At 40.4% G+C, this 23178-nt stretch overlaps 1 protein-coding gene across 20 annotated transcripts in view; it reads left to right on the forward strand.

The window, feature by feature from the left end:
- The window catches only part of SYTL5 (synaptotagmin like 5), a 232873-nt gene extending 211978 nt beyond the window's left edge, over window positions 1-20895 (forward strand). For 12 of the 20 annotated variants that reach the window (XM_072744791.1, XM_072744804.1, XM_072744807.1 and 9 more), the window contains 4 exons: window positions 6863-6971; window positions 8246-8387; window positions 12153-12361; window positions 13431-20895. In XM_072744791.1, the coding sequence (XP_072600892.1) occupies window positions 6863-6971; window positions 8246-8387; window positions 12153-12361; window positions 13431-13573 (603 nt within the window). In that variant the 3' untranslated portion in view covers window positions 13574-20895. The remainder of the gene's footprint in view (window positions 1-6862; window positions 6972-8245; window positions 8388-12152; window positions 12362-13430) is intronic. The other 8 variants (XM_072744795.1, XM_072744802.1, XM_072744794.1 and 5 more) reach the window with 1 other exon arrangement.
- Window positions 20896-23178: the final 2283 nt, after the last annotated feature.

Below are 23178 nucleotides of genomic sequence, written 5' to 3' on the forward strand. Positions count from 1 at the left end.
GTGGAAGCTAGACAGCAAAACACGTGTTGTTCACCGTCCGTAACAGCAGTGTTCATAGCTGATGGTACAACAAACATGGTGAGTTAAGTATCATCACTTCCATTGTGCCTGAGGAGATCAAGACTCAGAAGTTAAATACAATTTTCCAGTGGAGTTTTATAACTATTGACCTCAAGCTTGGTGTAAATAACTCATGGAAAATCTTTGGGAAGTATAACTGGGCTGTGGGTAAAATTAGCAATAAAATATAAAAAGCCCTTAAACATAAAATAACTGTAAGCCCATGACTAATATAAATATGAAAGAGGAAGTACAATAGTCACAAGAAATAAGTCCACAATAGAATAACATTCCCTGACATTAAGAATGGGAAATAATTGGTCATTATAACACAGAGTCTCTTGGAATTGAATGAAGAGCCTTACCATGAAGGATACCACTTAATCTGACTTAACAGTCTCCTATCACTTGCTTCCTTTTGTGTGTAATGGGTGAGCACAATAGAATCATAGTTAGAAAATGTCCAAGAGGGGCACCTGGGTGGCTCAGTGGTTGAGTGTCTGCCTTTGGCTCAGTTCGTGATCCCAGGATCCTGGGATCGAGTCCCACATCGGGCTCCCTGCTAGGAGCCCTTCTCCCTCTGCCTGTGTCTCTGCCCCTCTCTCTGTGTCTCTCATGAATAAATAAATAAAATCTTTAAAACTAAGGAAAAGAAAACATCCAAGACATTGTATGATGCATGATACAGGTGAAGGACAAGTAATTCATTTTAGTACATAAAATTAACTTGTCCTAAATTTAATGTGAAAGCACATACGGGCTTTTTGGAAAACAGCTTGGAGAGTTCCAGTCAGTTTCCTGGAAATGGTTGAAGGATTTGCTCAGATGGTATCTGAGCTCTCCCAGGTGTATCCTCTGTGCTTAGGGACCAACGACTTTCCATGGTAATCACCTTCACAGTGCCGTTGAATGATTTCACTTTCTAGCATAAAGGAGAAGCAACTCTGAGGCTGCTCCAGGTCAAAAAGTTCAGACTGTGTTTAATGTCTGGAACTCCTCGGGCCTCTGCCAGGTCCCCTTGGACTCCTTAAACCATGACTGTTAGGAGTTTTGCCTCCAACAGCTCTCACCTGAGACTCTGTTTAGAAGACTGTGCCTGGGCTACTGTAGCTTTTTCCATGAGCAGGGAGTCAGAAGCTCCCAGGAACTTACGTACTACCTACCACAAGGCAACCCTTTGCCAGTAACTGATAGATGGGGGAGTATGAAAGCATAGTTCCCGTACGGAGAGGGGTGGGTTAAGGGGGTTGGTGCTCCAAGGTACTACTTGTACTCTACAGCTTCTCTACCAGATCAGGCCATCTCCTTGCCTGGCTTCCTCCCTTCCCTGACCTTTTTCCTGATCACCCCTTAACTAGTCTATCCTGAGAGCAATTTTTTTTAAGTATGTATGTATGTATGTATGTATGTATGTATTTAAGAGAGCGCAAGCGAGCACTCAAGCAGGGGCAGAGAGAAAGGGAGAAACAGACTTCCCTGCTGAGCAGGGAACCCATGTGGGTTTTTATCCCAGGACGCCAGGATCATGACCTGAGCCAAAGGCAGACACTTAACTGATTGAGCCACCTAGGCACCCTCCTGAGAGCAATCTTAATAAGTCCTAGGCATAAGAATCCTCACCTCAGAGTGAGCTTCTGGGGAACCCAACATAGGTTAGTCTTTAATCCGTGTCATCTTTCTCTGCCAAGAGAAAAGATGACAGGTAGACACATATATGTGTCTCTGGCACATATAGAGGAAAGCCCACAGATTCTGCCTTATTTGAACACCATGCCTTCTAGAAATGAGGAGGGCAGGTACAACATACTTTGTAGGCTGCCTCCTGTTCATTGGTGGCTCATCCTCAGGCTGAGCTGGGCTCCATGTGGTGGATTATCAGCTGACTATGGCAAGTATCGCTTCATTTCAGTCTCAGCTCCTTCAAGGCAGTAGTCACCTCATCAGCTACAGCTAGAGTATGAGCAACCCTGGAGACTTGATGTCTTCTTGTGGATTATCCAGCTGAGGAGGTGAAGTGTAAGCTACAGGGACCAATTTCCTTAGTGATAGAGGATCTTAATTAATAGTCCTTAAGCATTCAGAAATACTGACACCATTTTGCAGTAGGACTACTGGAAAGACACAGTGCCTTATATCTTATTGACTCTGTGTTAGTGAACGTCCCTTGACACCTGTCTTTGTTTTTGCTCAGTCTTACAGCACTAAGCCAGTGAGGAGGTTGGTGCGGACAGAGAAAGAACTCAAGATGTCAAATGTACTGTCAAGTAGTTTCATAGTAGAACTTCCATTTCACTGCATGACATGAGATTGTTTATTAGCTGTAACTCATTATCTTTCTGAAAGGCATATTAGGTAGTTAGACAAGAAGGGCTTGTCAGTATGAATTGCCTTTCATGTCTTTCCAGAAGGTGCTATTATAAAAACAAGGACCTTTGAAAATCAACAGCAAGCTCAAGTGTTTTCCAAGGAAATCTTCTCTGTTCTGCCTTCAGGCAGAGAGTAAATGTAAATTCCTATGAAATTATTACCGAGCTACAAGACTCTCTCTTTATTTGGCAGTTTGGGCAGACTTTTGTCCATAATTTATTACCCCACCTTAGACTTGTAAATGTGTTGGGAACTCTGCTTCCAGCTCTGATATAATGTGGATCTCTCTTTGCAAAAAGCAGAAGATGATGGTGTTACCTGATAATGTCACACCCCTGCTCAGTCAGATACCCCCTGGGGTTCCCTACTGCTTTTGGATCTGGTTTGAATAAATTTTAACCCATCATCCTGGAACTTGATGCTCTCTCTCTCTTTTTTTAAAGATTTTATTTATTTATTCATGAGAGACACACAGAGGCAGAGAGAGACATAGGCAGAGGGAGAAGCAGGCTCCCTGCAGGGAGCCCCATGCAGAACTCAATGCCGGGACCCTGGGATCACCAGAGCCAAAGGCAAACTCTAAACCACTGAGCCACACAAGCATCCCACTTAGTGCTCCCTTGATAGGGCCCAGCCTTCTTAACAGAGGAGCATGTCCATGCTTTACCCACATCCCCATTTTCATGCATATGTGGCTTCCCCTGGCTTTCACTCACACCAGCCAACACCTGCCAATCTTTGTAGGAGAGGAACCCTTAGGCTGCTGATGTGGGCTTGGTCCATGGACCCATATCAGCAGCCTGGTCTGTGGGTCTGGAAAGCCATAATAGCCTGAGTTTTTCAGTTTTCTGGGGGTGGATGGGAGAGCCCTTGATCAGCACCTGATGGGGGAAGGAGCATCATAAATACTGCCATTTCCTTGTCTCTGGTTGAGACAGCTCTCTGTGATGTGATATTTTTCTGCAAAGCTCCTTTTGTGGAACTGAGCAAACGTTACCATAAAACTTTGCCTAATATCACAACCTTGTTAAGCCTCCTTCGATTTGTGATCCTATTTCCCAACTCCCCTTCCTAATAAAACACTGTAAAATACACTTGTATCCTAGGGTCTTCTGGGCAACTCAGAGTAGAAACCTTGTTTATGTCTTCCTTGCTACTACCCTCCTTTGCACACACTTCTAATCACACCTGACTTCCTACCAGTCCTTAAACACATTTTACACAGTCTCCACAAAAAAATATTTTGCTTATTCTGCTTTCTTAACCCAGACTGACCTTCTTCCCATCCCATCTTCATCAGTCATCATAGCTCCCATCCTCTAAGCAGCATGCAAAGGCCACCTCTTATCCCAATCTAGATTATTCTTTCTCTTCCCACAGTAGTTTCTTTGTACCTGTATTGGAGAAACTGTCATCCTGTGTCTGAACTGAGCTTACAGTAGTAGGTCAGTTAATAAAGTCACAGAAATCACACACATACAAACATGCACCTCCACTGAATAAATAATCATTTATTTTAACTTAAATATGCATTTATCTTCAAGTCTTCTAATACAGGGATAATCCATTTTATTTGAGTATAGTTTCAGGGATTAGAATTCTATCGTATTTCCTGGCATAAATTCTGACATTGGTATATTATAATCCATAGTTTCTAGTTTGAGCTTTCTTGAAGTGCAATAAGAACTTAAGAATGCTTTCAAAGTCAACCATATATAAAAGCTTTCTAAATATCCATGCTTGTTTTCTAATCTTTTACAGCTTTGAGCCCAAATATAATCTGATAGCAAATGTATTGTCAAATGCTTAATTCTTTTAAAGCATTCAGCTTGGGCAGCCCCGGTGGCGCAGCGGTTTAGCACCGCCTGCAGCCCAGGGCGTGATCCTGGAGACCCAGGATCAAGTCCCACTTTGGGCTCTCTGCGTGGAGCCTGCTTCTCCCTGTCTGTGTCTCTGCCTCTCTTTCTCTCCCTGCATCTCTATGAATAAATAAATAAAATCTTTATTAAAAAAAATCCCATTCCATGATAATTAAAAATAAAGCATTCAGCTTAATTTTTATATTAGTATCTGTCTTTTTGTACTCTTAGTTTATAGATATTAAATTATATAATTAGAAAAAAATTAAAAATAAATTATATAATTAGAACTGCAGACACGCCTGGCCTAAAGAACCTGGGAGACTAATGCAGCTGACTTTTGGTGAACATATAGTTCACCTATAGGGGTCGGCATGCATAGTCTTTGTATAGAGGATCCTGCTCTTTCACTGGGGATGGAGAACATTGATCTGATGAATCAGTTAAATAAGAGCAGATTTATAGAGCTTCTATTGAATATATGTCTCCTGTATAGACTGAAAACTCAGTAGGGTCTATGTCTCATGTGTCCCTACAGCACTTAGCAAAATGCCTTAAAAGCATTACTACAAGAAGGATCCCATATGTGTTTGTAGGACTGAATGAGTTGAATTGAATTGAATTCTACCTTTTTCTGAGCAAAAGGTGGTCAAATAAGGTAAAATGATGGTATGTCAGGAGATGACATTGCCTTGGAATTTCCTTGCAGGAATACCAAAAATATCCCAAGACATGAGATATGTACAGACTGCGAGGTAACTCCTTCCCTTGAATTTCTTTTGTGTGCGATTGTAAAGCTACAAGACTTCATCTTTACTATTTCCTACTCTCACAAGATTTCAAGACTGTATTTATAAGAAGTCACCAGTATATTTTAATTTAAATACCAATGGAACATTAATCTCAATATTGCATTTTTTTAAAGATTTTTTATTTATTTATTCATAGACACAGAGAGAGAGAGACAGAGACACAGGCAGAGGGAGACGCAGGCTCCATGCAGGGAGCCCGATGTAGGTCTCAATCCCAGGTCTCCAGGATCATACCCCAGGCTGCAGGTGGCGCTAAACCGCTGCACCACCAGGGCTGCCCCTCAATATTGCATGTTTTAACCTCTGCTAATACATGTTAGTATATGATACCTGTACACCTCACTTTTTCCTACCAACATATTTTCCTATCCAAAGCTCCCAGCTAAAAGCGAATCAAGCCTGTATTGGTTAACTATTATATAGAAAACTACTCTAAACCTTAGTGGCTTAAAACAATTGATTATTGCTCATGATTCTGTGGGGTGACTAGGCTCAGCTAGGTGGTTCTCACTGAAAGTCTTTCGTGTGGTTGCGGCTAGATGGTAGACTGAGGCTATAGTCGTATGAAGGTTTGACTAGGCTGGTTGTTCAAGTTGTCTGTCTCACACTTCCTGGGAATTCAGCTAGGACTGCCAACCAGACCACCTACATGTGGTTTCTTTATGTGGCTTGGGCCTTAACACCATGGGTTCTCAGAAGAAGCATCCCAAGGATATTAATTCAAAGAGAGGACATAGAAGCTGTTATTCTTAGGGTTGGGGCCCAGAAACTGGCACATTGTCACTTGTGCCATGGTCTACTAGTCAAACCAATCACAGAGTCCACTCAGATTCAAAGAGAAAGGATAAATACCCCACCTCTCATTCCCACCAGCAATGTGTGAGCCAGTTTTTCCACATTGAAATATTTTTTAAGTAGGCTCCACACCCAGTGTGGGGCCCAATGCAGGACTTGAACTCACAACCCTGAGGTCAAGACTGAGCTGAGGGGCACCTGGGTGGCTCAAGGGTTGAGCGTCTGCCTTTGGCTCAGGTCGTGATCTCAGGGTCCTGGGATCGAGCCCCGCATCAGGCTCCGCACAGGGAGCCTGCTTCTCCCTCTGCCAATGTCTCTGTCTCTGTCTCTGTCTCTCTCTCTCTCTCTGTCTCTCATGAATAAATAAATACAATATTTTAAAAAAAGACCTGAGCTGAAATCAAGAGGTGGATGATTAACCAACTGAGCCACCCAGGCACCCCTCCACATCAAATTTTAATCATATGAATTACAAATATGGCTTTTAATAATTGGTGGCTGGGCAGCTCAATGTGAATCAAGCCTTACTGCTTATTTCCTCCTCTTGGTCACTTAGGAAAGCCTGGAGATGTCACGAACAGACAGGGAGAGAGGTACCTTCTGTAGCTATTTTTAGTGGCATCTTTATTTCTGCCTCATACCCCAAACTATCTGTTCACTGATGGATTCCAGTCCTCGGTGCATCACAGTAGCTACTGACTGACCACACATGTCATGTATCTCCTCTCAGATTCCTTTTACTTTAATGTTAAAAGTTATACACAAATACCTTCATAAAGTTTTCCAACCCCTCCCTTCTTGTACCTAAGGCATATCTTAAACCAGGAAGTTTAAGTTGAATAGTTGAATGGGAATGGATTGTCATATTTAAGCCAGCAAGTGAATATGACAGGGCCATTCAAGCATGGGCTACAAAATATTAAGCCAAGCATTCTCACTTTTTCTTTTCGCCTGTCTCCCTTTGGCCAGGTGGAATTTGCTGCTGACATAGGCCTGCACTATAAAGGAGAGCTAACAGTTTCTTTACGTTACATCCCCCCAGAGGAGAACCTTATGCTTCCTCTAGGACAAGTTCAAGGTAGAGTAAAAATTAGTGACTTTGATCAAGGACATTCTGCATCTCGAAGCATGGGGTCAGGAAGAGGGAATTGGTTGGACTATGTTACTTTTGTGTCACACAAATGAAAATGTAAAGAGTTGGGTGTCCCTGTCTTTGAAGAGAGTTGAGAAATATAACCTACGTATGGGGAAGGGTGCAGGATCTTTATAAGTAAAGGACAAAATTCATACTTAGAAACCAGGCTTAATGGTGATGTTTGTTTCCTGGAAATCCCAGGGATATAGAATCTTCCCCAGGATGGAGTGGAGAGGACTGGAGGGGTACAGTCTTCTGAGAGGAGAGGTATGAAAAGCTGCTATATCGATTTATGACATTCACAGTTTCTCAGGAAGTCTTGAGGAAGAAGTTGACCTAGAACACAGAATGTAAGGGAAAAATCCAGATGGGGTCAGCTTTCAAATCCCTTTTGGCCTTCTACCATCAACTAATTCAGATAGCCTCCTCTTATCCTTCCATTCACTATCAGTCTCTTTAGAGTGACCCTGTGCAAGTAATTTACTACTTCTCAGCCTCCATTTCCTCACTTTGTATGAATATCGTAAGGATTAAATAAGTTCGTCCCAGAAAGTGCTTAAAGCAGTACTGAATAAAGGTCATGATGGTGGTGGTGTGGTGATCACTCACGTTGAGCACATTTCATTAGAATAAAAATGTGACGAAGGAAGAGTTTTCTCTCAAAAAATGTAGTTGTGCCTCAGTTATGAATAGCCTTTAGAGCTGGCCTTGCACAGTTCTAAACTTATAAGACTAAAATGTCCAAAGAGGAAGTTACAAAATTTTCTCTTTTGGAGTCTTGGCACTTCTGTGGGGCTTTCGCCGTAGCTGTTTCTCACTGAGAGCAAGAATGTGTCTCAGGCAGCTCTGAGTCTTTTCCAGTTTGTTCCTCCATACCCTGTAATAAAAAGATATTCCTTCTTGGGGAGTATTTAAAGTCTTAAATATATGTGTTCATTTATTTTTTTCAACAAACGCAAATGAAAGACCATCTAGAAGGAATCCAGTAGATGGATTCCAGAGTAGGAACATGTAAATAAATCCCTGGAAAAATATACAATAACACAAAGACCTGATTCAGTCCACAGATGAAATAGATCTTGCCAGGTCTTCTTTGTGGATTTTGAAATGGAACCCATGCTCTCTCTCTCTCTCTGTCTCTCTGTCTCTCTCTCTCTTCCTTTCTCTCCTTTCCCTTCTTCCTCCCTCTCACTCCATCCCTCTCATTTTGATGGCAGATGCAGGAAAGAAGACCTTCAAAAGGGGAAAGAAGAAGGAGTCACCTGTAATCTCTGGAGGAATACTGGAAGTGTTCATCAAAGAGGCAAAGAATTTGACAGCAGTGAAGTCAGGAGGCACCTCTGATAGCTTTGTGAAGGGGTAATTTTGTTTTAACTCATTTTAGAAGATCCTTAATGGGAGATGAGAGGATCTGTGACCCATGAGACTGTGGTGGCAGTGAGACTTCTATGTTTACCTTACTTTATTTTTTTAATAAATTTATTTTTTATTAGTGTTCAATTTGCCAACATACAGAATAACACCCAGGGCTCATCCCGTCAAGTGCCCCCCTCAGTGCCCATCACCCAGTTGCCCCCACCCCCCGCCCTCCTCTCCTTCCACCACCCCTAGTTCGTTTCCCAGACTTAGGAGTCTTCCATGTTCTGTCTCCCTTTCTGATGTTTACCTTACTTTAAATGGACAAGGAAGGAGCTACCTTTAAATGCTGGCTTTTAGATTTGAAACAACACAGGTCTAGAGGGGGCTGCTTATTCTAGCTTTCTGCTTGCTTCTAGCATGTTTCAGGATTTCCCATCATTCTCACTCTCAATACTGGCAGATTTTCCTGTGAGATTCATTTCTCAAAGGAGAAGAAAATATTATTTTCTATGTGTAATATATTTTTATTGTGCTTTGTTATCATTTGGTACTGGCAATATACAGCAACAGCAAAGTTATTGGATCCCTGGTATTTTGCTCTCTCAGGGGAAATTGTAAAAAGTAGAGATTTCAGAGCATCCTTCCCAGGGATACTGACTAGAGAGTGCTTTGGGGGAAGCATATTTCTTTTTTTTTTTTCAGTTTTGTTTCTTGTGATTGATTTCTAGTTTCATAGCACTGTGGTCAGAATAGATGCATGGTATGATTTCAGTCTTCTTAAGTTTATTGAGGCTCGTTTTATAGCCTGACATGTGATGTATTCTGGACAGTGTTCCATATGTACTTGAAAAGAATGTGTATTCTGTTGTTTTGGAATGGAACATTCTGTATACATCTGTCATGTCTGGTCTAATGTGTCGTTCAAAGACACTTTTTCCTTATTGACTTTCTTCCTATCCATTGATGTAAGTAGGGTGTTAAAGGTCCCTGCTATTATTATATTACCATTAATTTCTCTCTTTATGTCCATTACTATCCATTGATGTAAGTAGGGTGTTAAAGGTCCCTGCTATTATTATATTACCATTAATTTCTTTCTTTATGTCCATTACTATTTGTTTTTATGTATTTAGGTGTTCCAGTATTGCATGTGTAGATATTTACAATTGTTATACTCTCTTGTTGGATTGATCCTTTTATCATTATGTAATGCCCTTGTCTCTTGTTACAGTCTGTTTTTTTTAAAGATCTTACTTATTTATAAGAGACACAGAGAGAGAAGCAGAGACATAAGCAGAAGGAGAAGCAGGCTCCCCATGGGAAGCCCAATGCGGGACTTGATCCTAAGACGCTGGGATCATGACCTGAGTCAAAGCCTGATGTTCAACCACTGAGCCACCCAGGTGTCCCTGTTACAGTCTGTTTTTTAATTAATTAATTAATTTATTTATTTATTTATTATTTTATTTATTCATTCATGAGAGAGACACACTACACAGAGAGGCAGAGACATAGGCAGAGGGAGAAGCAGGCTCCCCGCAGGGAGCCTGATGTAGAACTCCATCCCTGATCCCAGGATCAGGACCTGAGCCGAAGGCAGATGCTCAACCACTGAGCCATCCAGGCATCCTGTTACAGTCTGTTTTAAAGTCAATTTTGTCTGATAGAAGTATTGCTATCCCAGCTTTTTCTTTCTTTTTTTTTTTTTTTTGCTTCCATTTGCATAGTAAGACTTTTTCATCCCTTCACTTTCAGTCTTGTATGTGTCTTTAGGTCTGACGTGAGTCTTTTGTAGGCAGCAAATAGATGGATCTTATGGTTTGTTTGGTTTTTTTTTTTATCTATCCCACCATCCTCTGTCTTTTGGTTGGAGCACTTAGGCCATTTACATTTGAAGTAATTATTGCTATGTAGGCACTTATTGCCATTTTGTTCATTGTTTTCTGGTTGTTTTTGTAGTTCTGCTCTGTTCCTTTCTTTTTCTCTTGCTCTCTTTGTGTTTGATGAGTTTCTGTAGTGTTTTGTTTGGCTTTCTTTTTATTGTTTTGTATTTTGATTATAGGTTTTGGGCATGAGGTTAATTCTTTGAATCAATGAGATTACTATTCCTATCATCAATCCTTCTTAGAAAAGTATAGTTGACTCTACAAAAAAAGAGTCAAACCTTTACCCTCACATATTATAATTTTGATAAAGCCAATAATAGAAGAAGCAGCAGATATCTGGGGCTTTCCTGCTGGTAAGTGTGTGGGTCTGAGTCCCAGTTCATCTGTCCTTCATTCTTTTTCACAATAGTTTTAAGCACAAAAGAAATGCTTTATTTGGATCCTGCCATTGCAGTTTGCCTCACCAGCCCCACCATCCAGTTCAGGCCTCTTCCCACTCACCATCTGGTGAGGGAATGGCTCCTTACCTATGCCTTCATTGTGGCCTTGCAGGAGTGACTTAGCATCTTTTGAAATAGTTTTCACTATCAGAAAGGGAGACAACATGGAAGACTCCTAACTCTGGGAAACGAACTAGGGGTGGTGGAAGGGGAGGAGGGCGGGGGGTGGGGGTGACTGGGTGGTGGGCACTGAAGGGGGCACTTGATGGGATGAGCACTGGGTATTATTCTGTATGTTGGCAAATTGAACACCAATAAAAAATAAATTTATTATTAAAAAATAAATAAAAGAGGAAATAGTTTTCACTTTATCATGTTGAACTTTTACCAAGTAGAAATAACAAAGGACGGTGTCTTTGTTCTATAATGAAAAAAGGCCAGTAGTTTTCTAATAAATTGTCTCTCTACTAATTATACTTAAATATTAAGCTGATTTTAAAGGGACCTCAGATTTTTTTTTAAAAGAGTATGAGAAAGGGGGTGCCTGGGTGACTCGGTCAGTTTAGTGTCTAACCCTTGGTTTCAGCTCAGGTCATGATCTTGGGGTCCTGAGATGGAGCCCCGTGTAGGGTTTCGTGCTCAACAAGGGTTCTGCTTGAGATTTTCTTCCTCCCTCTTCCTCTGCCCCTGCCCCACATGCTTGTTCTCTCTCTCAAAGTAAATCTTTAAAAAGAAAAGAGAGCATGAGAAAGCAAAGTTTTTTTCTCTCACATGTAAACAAAGACAAAAGGTAAAGCATCTAGGGTGGGTATGAAAGCATCATGATAATTAGGGACCCGTGTTTCTTCTATCTTGTTATGGTATCCACTTCTTGGGCTAAGATAGCTGCTGGAGTTTCAGCTATCTCATCCAAATTCCAGCTGTCAAGACAATTCCCAGAAATTTCATACAGAACTACTTTTTATATCCTTTTGGCTGGAACTTAGTACATGTCTATACTGGCTGCAAGGGAGGCTGGGAATGTATTCTTTATTCTGAGCAATCTTGTACCTAACTAAAAAAAATGAATCTGTTTTAAAGAATAAGACGAGAATGAATATCAGGAAATAAGCAGTCTCTTCTTGGTACACAAAATGAAATCTCAGGTGTTGCAATGTGTCTTCTTTATTGTAAGTACCTACTACAGGAGATACTTTCATTTCAAGATGAGGGAAGGACCAAAATAGGATTAGAAAGGAAAGTGCAGGCATTTTACTATTGTCCTACTTAAAATAAGCAATAAAACATTCCCCCTAAATCTAGATTTAAGCATATAAGAACCTAAAAGAAAAAAATCAAATAAACATGCAGATGCACTAAGAATTATGGGGAATTGAAATAACTACTCAAAGATGCCATCTTCTGTTTTACCAATGGCTTGCTTGCATTTTCTCTTGCAGCTACTTGCTCCCTGATGATAGCAAAGCTACCAAGCACAAAACTGTGGTAATAAAGAAGAGTGTTAACCCTCAGTGGAATCATACTTTCATGTTCAGTGGCCTGAATCCCCAGGACATAAAGAATGTTTGCCTTGAACTTACTGTCTGGGACAAAGAGGCCTTTTCCAGCAACATCTTTCTGGGAGGAGTTCGTTTGAATTCTGGAACCGGTAAGGGACTCGAGGACCCTGAGACGGTCTGTGACTGGATATGGGATGGAAGAGTGGTTCCTGCGGGTTAACATGTGGTAGATGTACATGTAGTTTCCAGCTTAGCTGATTCCTGAAATTACCACAGATGGTCCATTCCTTTAGCTAAGAATCTGCCCATTGTTAAAATAAAAATACTACTATGTAAGTTTGAATCCTTTAGCTGTAAGTTTAGGATATATAATGTTTATATTCAGTCCTTTTATAAAATATCACTTACACTTTAGTCTAAGTGAATTTCGACTACTTTCTTGGGTGCTATTTCAGATTTTTCTCAGGAGAGGATCACCAAGACGGCACAGGCCTCTGTGAGGGGAGAGAACCATTTCCAAGACCACCTTTTCTTCTCAGATTACTCACTGGTTGAACTGAAAGGAAGCCCATCCTCCCCCTTCACTAAAAAATAACATCTAATGTTGTTTAAACAGATCGTGGAAACATGCCACTGATGCCACAAGACACAACCACAACGGGTGGATTGGAGGGAAATGACAGTAGTAGAGATATACAGCCCCCAAAACTCTTGTTAACCTGTAACTTACATCGGGCATAGAGGGTCTTCACACAGCATGGTTGATATTCCTGTTAAGGACAACCCCACCTCTACGGTGCTGTTCTTAGTTACAGATTAAGGAGAGCCAAAAATATCTATACCACTGAAGTGAAAACGCCCCAGGTCGGAGAAGTGGCCTTGGTAAAAAAGGAGAGCATCAGAGCCCAATTCAGCCTGTTCTTCTGTCACATTAACTCAGTCCAGATGAGCCAGCTCTCTAAAAAACCACCAAAGTGGGGGGAGAAATGAGTCACTGGGGCCATCCTGATCTGTTGCTCATTATCTTGGCGGAGGAGAGTAGTGCAGACTGCAAAGGGAGTCTTTCATGCTAACACTACTCACTGGATATAGTAAGTGAATACAAGCCAGTGAAGGACTCTCTGCTCAAAAGGCCCCCCCTCAGAGATTGATAGGTGTGTTCCAGAAGATCAAAACATTTCATCTGTGAAGTGTAATGCACCCTTTACCCTTCCTTAGGTGTGAGCCATGGGAAGAATGTGGATTGGATGGACTCTCAGGGGGAAGAGCAGCGCCTCTGGCAGAAGATGGCCGACAATCCTGGGATTCCCGTAGAGGGTGTACTCATGCTCCGGTCCAGCATGGGGAAGTGTAGGCTCTGAAGGTACCAGTTTTCAAAGTGAGGCCCCTAGGCACTGTCTGGCTGCCATTTCATACCAGTATCAGTCTTGGGACCTGGGCTTCTGCTTCCCTGCCATCTCTCACCTGAGGGTATTGGGACCTATGGGGAGAGAGGTCGGTGTTATAAACATTTAGGGTCTTGCTGAGTGTCTAAAAGAGCAGGTATTTCTATATGTCCATGGGCTAGGGCCTTTTTGATGGGATGATAGAAAGTGTGCCACACTGTCCTGTCAATAGGCAAATTGTGCAATGATTCATTGGCTTTATACCATAAGGGAGATGGTACAAGCTTCTTTGAAACTACAGTTGAAATTTGGAATCCCTAAACTTTTTCTATTAATGAGCTATTTTGCATTTCCTAAAATGATTTGAGGGGTAAAGGGGCCACTCATAATGTAGATCATTTGAAGAGTAAGAAGGGGTACTGGCTACCCTTTTCTCACCCTGGAATTCCCATAATCCAAAAAAAGGCATTGTGAGTATAGTTGCTTGGACAAGGAGATGGCCCTGTTATTGTAGCAAACTTATGGATTAACCAGGTAAATTTTCAAGATGAACTGACAGGTTTTTCTATGGTGACTATTTATAATCTAAATCAGCCCAATTTTGAGAGTGAAAAGAACTAAATCATTATACCAGAACAGTAGATGTAAACCAGGATTGACCTGGGAAAATTGGGATGTAGTGTCATCTTACTTAGGAGCTAGCAATTAGAGGGCTCTATGGTAAACATTTATTTTGTAAAATATTCTAAACCACTAACTACAAGGGAATAAGAACTAATGTACATTTTGAGCCCCTGCCTGTATCATATCTACTGATATCTCATTGGTCAAAGGAAGTCATATGGCCAAGCCTAAAATTAAGAGGCAGGGAAATATACTCTGCTCACAATGAAGCCATGGCAAGGATGAGGATGTGGGAAGGGAAGAAGAATCGCAGCCAGTAGTTCAGTTCAGTCTACGATACCTTCTATTACCTGGAATTCCATATGCTTTGGCCACCAGGCTTAGATGCAAAAGTAGTTAAACCTGAAAGATACCTCAGACCTGGTTCCTGATTTTGCATATTCCAAATCTGAAGCTCCAAGAAAGCTAAAATGACTTAACCAAGATCATATAGAAGCTGTGACTAAATCCAGGGTGTGACTTGTAGGCCAGTATTCTTTCCACTGTAGCCCTTGGCATAATCTTATGCTTATCAGGGTGGACAAGAGGGCATAGATGAAGGAAGGTGGAGCAGAGTCAGGTTATTTCAGTATGAAGTACCTGACTCTTCTTCTGGAGTCCTATTCTAGCCCTTCAGCTCACTTTTTCACTCAAATTTATATAAAATCTTTGAAAGAATAGAAACTGAATTTTAGTGGGAAGAAAGCTATAATCATCTTCAGGCTTATTCAAACTAATTTTTCCACATTCTGAATATCTTCTTGAACTTTGAAAACTGATCTAAGAATATATTTAGCATTATTCTTAGGGAATAAGCAGTCCATTTTCAGTGTTATTCAAAAATAGGCTAATTCTCAAAAATTGAAGTTATTGGTCTACTGTAGCTTAGTACGTATGGAACATTTTCTTACAAACTTACACTCATATACCTATGCTGTTCTTCTTAAAAACAGAAAATAAAAAGTGTAAGATCATCACGGCTTCCTATATTGAAAAAATTAATTGTCTTCAGACTTGATCTGACTTATTCTGTCTTCAGTGACACTTTTAGGGCCCATGAGATCCTACAGAGATAGATACATGAGAGGGTAATGGTGGTGAAGTCTGGAGACCACTCTAATGTAAACAAAATGAAGTATATTTATTCACTAATAATAAAAGTGGCAAAATGTATAACTTGAACTCTAGGTAAGCATAAAATTTATGTGTTCATACCTTTGCCACTTTTAGAGCAATTATCTGTATTATGGTTTCATAAAATCCAACATCTAACTGGGTATTTCCATAATGCAAAACCCAGTTATGCAGAAGTCCATCAGAAACCTGTGGTGTTGCTCTGAAAAAGAAAAGGCAAAGTGATCTTCGGGTCACTCTGTTTTACTAAGTATTGTGTAGAAGTAAAAATATTTTTAAATATAGGAAATATATGCAAATGGCACAAAATTCAAATAGTTCAAAATAGTGAAAAATTTAGGTCTGCCTTCTTCCTCTTCCATCCCTTCTTATGGCTATAGAGTATTACATTATAGGGATATAGCTAAATTAGTTAAGCACGCTTATCAAACACATATTAAATATGGTTGACTAAGCTATCTATGTTTGGTGGCTTTTCTGAGCAACCTTTTCTTTCAAACATCAACACTTTGACATTCAAAATGAGACATCTGTATTATGCAGCCATTCCACCTTTGGGTATCGATCCTACAGAGATAGATACAGATGTGAGAATTGAGTACATGCAAAAGTGCTTATTGTAAAAGATAGGAAACAGTCCAATAGCCCGTCGGTAGAGGCCTTCTGTAACATCATACATGCCTACCCTCTATGTTTCATTAGTTGCTCCCTCTCCTTCTCTGCTAAAGATTGTTTGGTGATAAACACTGGATTCTTCAGTGCTTGTTCTTTCTTTCCTCCTCACTTCATACACCCTCAGGCATCATCATTTTGGTGCCCTTGTGGTTTTATATGCTTATAACTGCAAGTCACATCTTTAACTCAGACCCTTCCTCTCAGCCCCAGATCCAGATCCAGCTGCTTATATGACATATCCATCAGGATAGCTCATGTTCTCAACATAGTCAAGACTGAACTCTTCTACCCCTGCCCGTGTACACATTTCTGTCCACTCCAGTACATCCTGTCTCAGTACCTGGTACCATCATCTACCCAAGTCACTATAAGTGCTATAGTTACCACTCAAGACAGTTCACCCCATCCTATATCAACATAGATAAAAGCACAGAGGGTGCTCTCCATATCACCTTCTCAGAAGAGACCATGGCCTTGCCTGGAGTGTCCTCCTCCTTGTTTGGAGATCTCAGCCCTTGATTTTTCCTCAGTTGAATCAGACAAGTTGTAAAGGGACACAGGCAAACATTAAAGCCTGACTTTATCCATTCACTTTGTCAACAGCACTTGCAGGACATGTGGAAGATTATTTATCAGCTCTCATTTCATTTACATTGTCCCTGTAACTGGAATCAATAGGATGTAGATTTTCCAGGTCACACACAGTAAAAAGCCAAAAACAAAGATATTTTGGTGGGGCTTCATATTTCTGGCCTTTTTTTCCTTAATAAAGTTACATGAATCTATGACCAATGATCATTAAGTACTTAAGTAACTAATGTATGAATTCAACCCACCTGATTCACAGTAATATTAGTCTCATCATCACCTACTACCCTAAGGTTTCTATTTGGTGGGGGAGGAGAAAGCTTTGGAAGAAATATGGGCAAATCTCACTTTTAGGAACAAAGTAGACTGAAATATCAAGTCATCCCAGAAGTACCTCATAGTAAAAGCCTATGGCATTTGGGACTGTGATCAATGTTTATTTTTTGTTCCATGTAGAGATTTCACATTAAACTGAGCATTGCCTTTAGAAGTTGGCAGAAGGGCTTTCCTTATACAAAGGTATCATTTATGGCTTCTGAAATTAAGACAAATAAGAGGAAATCTGCATAGGCAACACTATAGCAAATAATCGGATCTGGCAAACTTTGAACAACGACCACGGAAATTGGGTCATATCAAGGATTCCAAAGGATTATCTGAATCATGTGGAGTGTGGGTTTAACACATTGATTCCAAAGCAGTGTTCCAAACCTGCTGAACAAAATCTCCAGGAATTTCCGTCATTTTTTTCAAGCTTTTTGGGTGATTCTGATACAAATGGATCACAGTTTGAGAAACATTGCTTTAGAGGAAAAAAGAACTTGACTATATTATTTGGACTAACTCTGTGCCATGATGGATTTGGCTAACCTGGACACTTTTTGTTGCAAGGCAACCACAGTGAGGTGGAAGGAGCCTAACCTCGGACTCAGATGATACTAGCTCAAGTCTTGACTACTTCTCAACTATGTGACCTCAGTCAAGTCAATTATCCGATCTAGGCCTTCATCTATTTGCCTGTAAAATAGGAATAATTGGGGTAACTTGGAGTTACGGAAGACATGAAATAAAGTAATATATGTAAATCTGCTTTGTAAATTTTAACGCACCGTGGGGGGAGAAGGTCATTGGCGAGCTAGCTACAGCACTCTCTGGTTCATAATCTCTTAGGCTCTTCTTTTCCTGAATGCTTTGTTAGGGCTTAATCATTCTATGTATACTGAAGTGGTTTCCAGTGTACAGCAGAGATACAAGAAAGAAAAAGAAAAAGGAAAGAAACAACCCTTATTTTGTGCTTATGTTACCCATCATGGGTGATAGTAATTTATTTATTTTTAGGCTGGAATTTCTTTCCTGCTTCATCTGACTAGATAATAAATATTTCAAAATGTGTTTGTTTTATGGAGAGAAAAACTGTGGTCAATTTTTTTGTTAATAGGTTGTGGAATCTGCAAGCAAACCATGTTGCCACACTTCTCTTTGACACCTTCTTCCATTGTAAGGACCATCTCTCTCTGTAAGGACACCCTCTTCTATTGTAAGGCCTATCCTTCATGCCAGGGAGATCAGACCTGCCTTCCTCACAGAGATGTTCAGAATCATGTTTTTCATTTGCAGAAGGAAAGGCACCATTCTGTTGAAACAAAGTCCATAGAAATACAAACTGCTGTTGTCACTGTGAAGAATGCATAGTGTTTAAAGATTAGCAGTTGTACCTCATTTACCTCACTAAAATTCATCAAACTATTCTGGTAGAGGGTTTCTTTCATAGTTGGAAAAGGGAAGTGGAATATATAGTTAGTATTGCCTGTAAATGACAAAACACTCATATAGGGTAGTAGGTCATATTTGTCTCTCTAGTATTTCAGCACAAAAGGAGACTTACCTCTGTTTTCCTTTTTCCTTGGTTGAGGCACAAATTAATACAGCAAGCAAATAAAATATTATTATAGTTAAAGCAAAAGTTTAAATCATTGACATTTGTGAGGAAAACGATGTCTCCTTATAGAAGAACAGGGAACTGGATATGTGTTTGAATCTAAATATTTTAGTTTCACCCCCCTTTATTGTTAGTTCTCCTTACTTTGGGGGAAGAAATCTGATTGCTCATTCTGTGCATTTTTTTTCCTGCTTAGCCAAAGGTTCGTCTTGTCTTAAGAAAGTTTAAATGTTTTGTGCAAATCCATGAGAAGTGAGGAGTCTCAACAGGACAACTTTTTAAATCACATTCAGAAACAAGGAAAGGAGGGTGCCAGTCCATTACAAGGCAGTTTATGTCCATCATTTATGGCTCTTTTCTATAATTTTCCCATATCCATTATTCATAAATGGACATTTTTGAAGGGAGATCTTTGGCTTTCAGTTGATGTGAAGAAATAGACATCTAGGCTCTCTTGACCTGCCTCATCACTTCCAATTAATTTGTCCTCCTTAATTCCTAAATATCTTTTTACATTGTTCCTCTGACTGATGGGGTATATACAAGAACCTTAGGAGATGCCCATAAGGCTTTTTTTCCCACATGGATTAATGGAAATAGTATTAATTTTCAGCTTTTTCCTTTCACCTCCTAACCCAGCTCCGTTACAGTCATATGCTTGCAAAGCATCTGAATGCACAAAGCCAATTTATGGGGTTGGATGGGGGCTGTCCTGGCTACTTCCCAGGTGCCAAGTTAAAAGGGGGCACTAAACATCCCTGAAAAGGTAATGAGATAGTGAACTTCTCTAAGGAAGAGTATGGTATTAGCAGAAAGAAATAATGTTTGTTTCAGTAGATAAATGAAGAGAGGACCCCATGCCTGAAGAGCAATTCATGGTTGATAAATTCTAAGGAAGATCTATTTGGAGACAAGGCTTTTGTTTTGTTGAATGGGGCATAGAGAAAGGGGGGTTGCCTTCATTGGGGATTTCCTTTGTACCCCTTCTACTCAGCAGGTGTTTCTCAAAAATAAATGTTTTACAAATATTTAAAGAACCTCTTAGAGGGGCACCACATCATCAATGCAAGAATCACCCCAACTAAATGCACTAGATCCCCGTTCCAAGGCTGCAGGTTGGTGGTTGGTTGGTTGGTTTATTTTTTTCTGGGCCTGAAGTTGAGTCTGAGAGGTTAGTGGGATGGAGAAGGAAGACACACTTTCAATATCCTAAGAGCAGCTAAAGATTATTGGGTCACTGGGACATTGGAATGGGGGCTCTTCTTGCGAAGAAATAAGGGGTAATTTCCCAAACTGCTAAAGGCTGGGTCACCTACATGTGAGTATGTTCATTTCTGCTTTGTAGGGACAAAGGCTTGTAGGGACCTGCTTTGGCTGTCAGTTTACTCTCCTAAACTGCTCGAATAGGAAATTGATCTTTGTGTTTGCTTTTAAATCAATAGATTTTATTTATCACACCAGTATGAGGTTTACAGAAAAATTGAGCAGAAAGTACAGAGTTCCCATACACCACTGGCCCCTCTCCTACAAGTTTCTCCTATAACGAACATCTTGGTGTGGTACATTTAATTGCAATTGACAAACCAGTATTGGTACATCATTATTAATTAATGTCCATAGTTTATATTAGGATTCATTCTTGGTGTTTTACAGTTCTGTGAGTTTTGAGAAATGCAAAATATCATGTATCTACAATTACATTATCATGCAGAATAGTTTCTATGCCATTAAAATGCTCTCTGCTCCAACCTGTAGCAACCACTGATCTATTTACTGTCTCTGTAGTCTCTGCCTTTTCTCAGATGTCATAGAATTGAAATCATATGGTATATAGCCTTTTCTGACTTGCTTGTTTCACTTATTGATATGCATTTAAGGTTTCTCTATGTCTTTTTGTGGCTTGATAGTTCATTTGTGGCTTTTTAAAAATTGTGGTAAGAGCAGTCAACGTGAGATCTATCCTCTTAACACATTTTTAAGTGTACAATACAGTCTTTGTTTTTAAGTAAAGATAAAAAGATGGAAAACTCTAGGAAACAGTAACATTTTTAAAAATCCCCTGAAGATTATGGGAGGGCTGCATTCATTTTGCTAGTTTTCTTGGTTTTATTGTTGGCTACAAACAACTCCTATTTACTTGTCTTGCCACATTCAGTGCAAAATTAACAATACTTAAATGTTTAACATGCCTACTTTAAAGCTTCTGTATGGAGTATGTGACCTAAACCAAAGCTCTGTGCCACCCTGTACTTGCTGCAAATTTTAATGTCTTTTTCATTAAATTCACTTTCCTAATATCTCTAATGTGTACCATTACCAGTTATTCCTCGGTACTTGAAGATGGATTGTATATCCTTGAAGATTGATTGTATGTCACCTATTCCTCCTATTTTTATACTTACTGTCTTCAGAGAAAAGCACACTTGGTGAACTGACACACATGGATTGAATGAGTGTGTGGGTTTTGTTTCTAAGGCTAGGATGACGTTGAACACAGCCCTTCTTGGTGCTCAGCTACTGCATCTGACCATCATTGTGGTTTTTGCTCACTTATCTTCCTGTAAATCTGAACCCTGACACCACAGCTTCCTTTGCACTCCTGGGAATAAATTATAGGTAGTGACAAGGGAAGGATTCAAAAGTGACATTCATTGAGCACCTATTATGTGGCAAGTGCTTTTCCAAACTGCTTTGTGCTTTGCCCCTTTGCCCTCTGGTTTTCAGTTGAGTTTGACCAACTGGAGCCAATAGTGCTAGATTAGACAAGAGGAGAGAAAGTTCAGGGTATTTATTCCCCATACTCCCTCCCTGCAGTGCTGAAGGCTGTTGGAGGCTGTGTTCCTCTGCCACAGCTCCTCGTAGGTGGTCTGTTCTAAAACTATACGTACAGTTCTGAGTTCCACTACTCATTCCCTCCCTTTACCCTTCAAGCCTAGGGTGGTAAACATCCTTTGATGCTGCTAGCTTCGACATACTACAGTACTACCTACAGGCTTCTTTTATCATGCCCATAGCATTATAATTCTTTCATTATGTCCTCTTCGATTCCCATTTGAGTCTGCTGCTTCTCCAACAGGACTTTGACTAAAAAGGATGCCATTGATTGTAAGACACTCCCCACTTCAGAGATGTTAAAATGTTGGAAAAAAAATGTGCATCTTAGAATCAATGAACTACGCTAGTTGTGATATATTCCTGGTGAATGAATGAATCATTGAATGATTAGCATTCATAGTACAGCTCATCTGAAAGACAGATGTGGTGTGATAGATTGTATGTTCAGAAGAAAGCTCAAAAATCAGAGTCAACACTGATTCTTCCTAAGTACCTAGATGTTCTTTCTCAGTCTTGAGATGGGTAGTGAACAAGAAGGTCATGGCCTTGCCCAGGATTCCTAGTTGTTACCCCAGGGCTAAAACATTCAAATACTATTTAGTCATTCCATTTCTTATGAAAGAACTCTAATGCAAATGCTACCAGTGTGAGTACAAATTTGCTTTTTGTGAAGCAATATTGTTGTTATTTGTGACTCAACATGAACTGAGTTCAGAGATTTCTGCAAGAAGAGAATGGTCTACAAGTCTGGGAACAATCAGATTTCCCAGAAATTGCAGTTAGCTATGTAACAACTGGCATCTATTTTGGCTGAGCCCATTTTTAATAGATGGCCTTATTTATAGCCTAAGGCATTACTTAATCTCGGCTGCCTGTCTAGAATTTATCAGTCCTTTAGCAAAATTACTGATTGGAACTGCATAGGCTGACTTATTGCAGAAATTGAGCAATGACTGAGTCTAGTCAGGCGAGTATAAGAGCTACTGTGTCTTTGGAAAAGTCTATTGTATTTCCTTTTCCTAATTTCTAATTGTCCCCATAGAGACAAGGGAACAAGTTTCTCACCTCTGGTTCTCCTCTAGAGCAATGCTACTTAGAGCACTGGTCCATAATAACATAAGGAGCTGACCTCAGAACTTAAAATCAATATGCTGTTGGGACGCCTGGGTGGCTCACTGGTTAAGTATCTGCCTTCAGCCCAGGATGTGATCCTGGAGACCAGGGATCGAGTCCCACATTGCACCCCCCCCCCCCCCGCCCCATGGAGCCTGCTTCTCTCTCTGCCTGTGTTTCTGCCTCTCTCTCTGTCTCTCATGAATAAATAAATAAAATCTTTAAAAAAACCAATATGCTGCCTCCTTCGTTGAGAAAGTTTTGCTATCAAAACATATCAACCAAACCAAATACTGCATTTATTGACACTGTTGACTTGCATTCTGGGACCAGCTCCATATTTCTTTGTGAACCAGTAGCAAATGGTCCAGGAACCAGCAGCCAGTTGGAGGACTACACTCTGAGATGCATTGCTTCAGAGGGTCCCGGAACCCAGTCCCTTCCCAAGACCATCTTCTTTTAAAAAAAAATAAATAAAGATTTTATTTATTTATTCATGAGAGACACACAGAGCGAGCGAGCGAGAGAGGCAGAGAGAGACACAGGCAGAGGGAGAAACAGGCTCCATGCAGGGAGCCTGACATGGGACTCGATCCCGGGTCTCCAAGATCACACCCTGGGCTGAAGGCAGCAC

Source organism: Vulpes vulpes, chromosome X (assembly GCF_048418805.1).
Source record: "Vulpes vulpes isolate BD-2025 chromosome X, VulVul3, whole genome shotgun sequence".
Classification (NCBI taxonomy): domain Eukaryota; kingdom Metazoa; phylum Chordata; class Mammalia; order Carnivora; family Canidae; genus Vulpes; species Vulpes vulpes.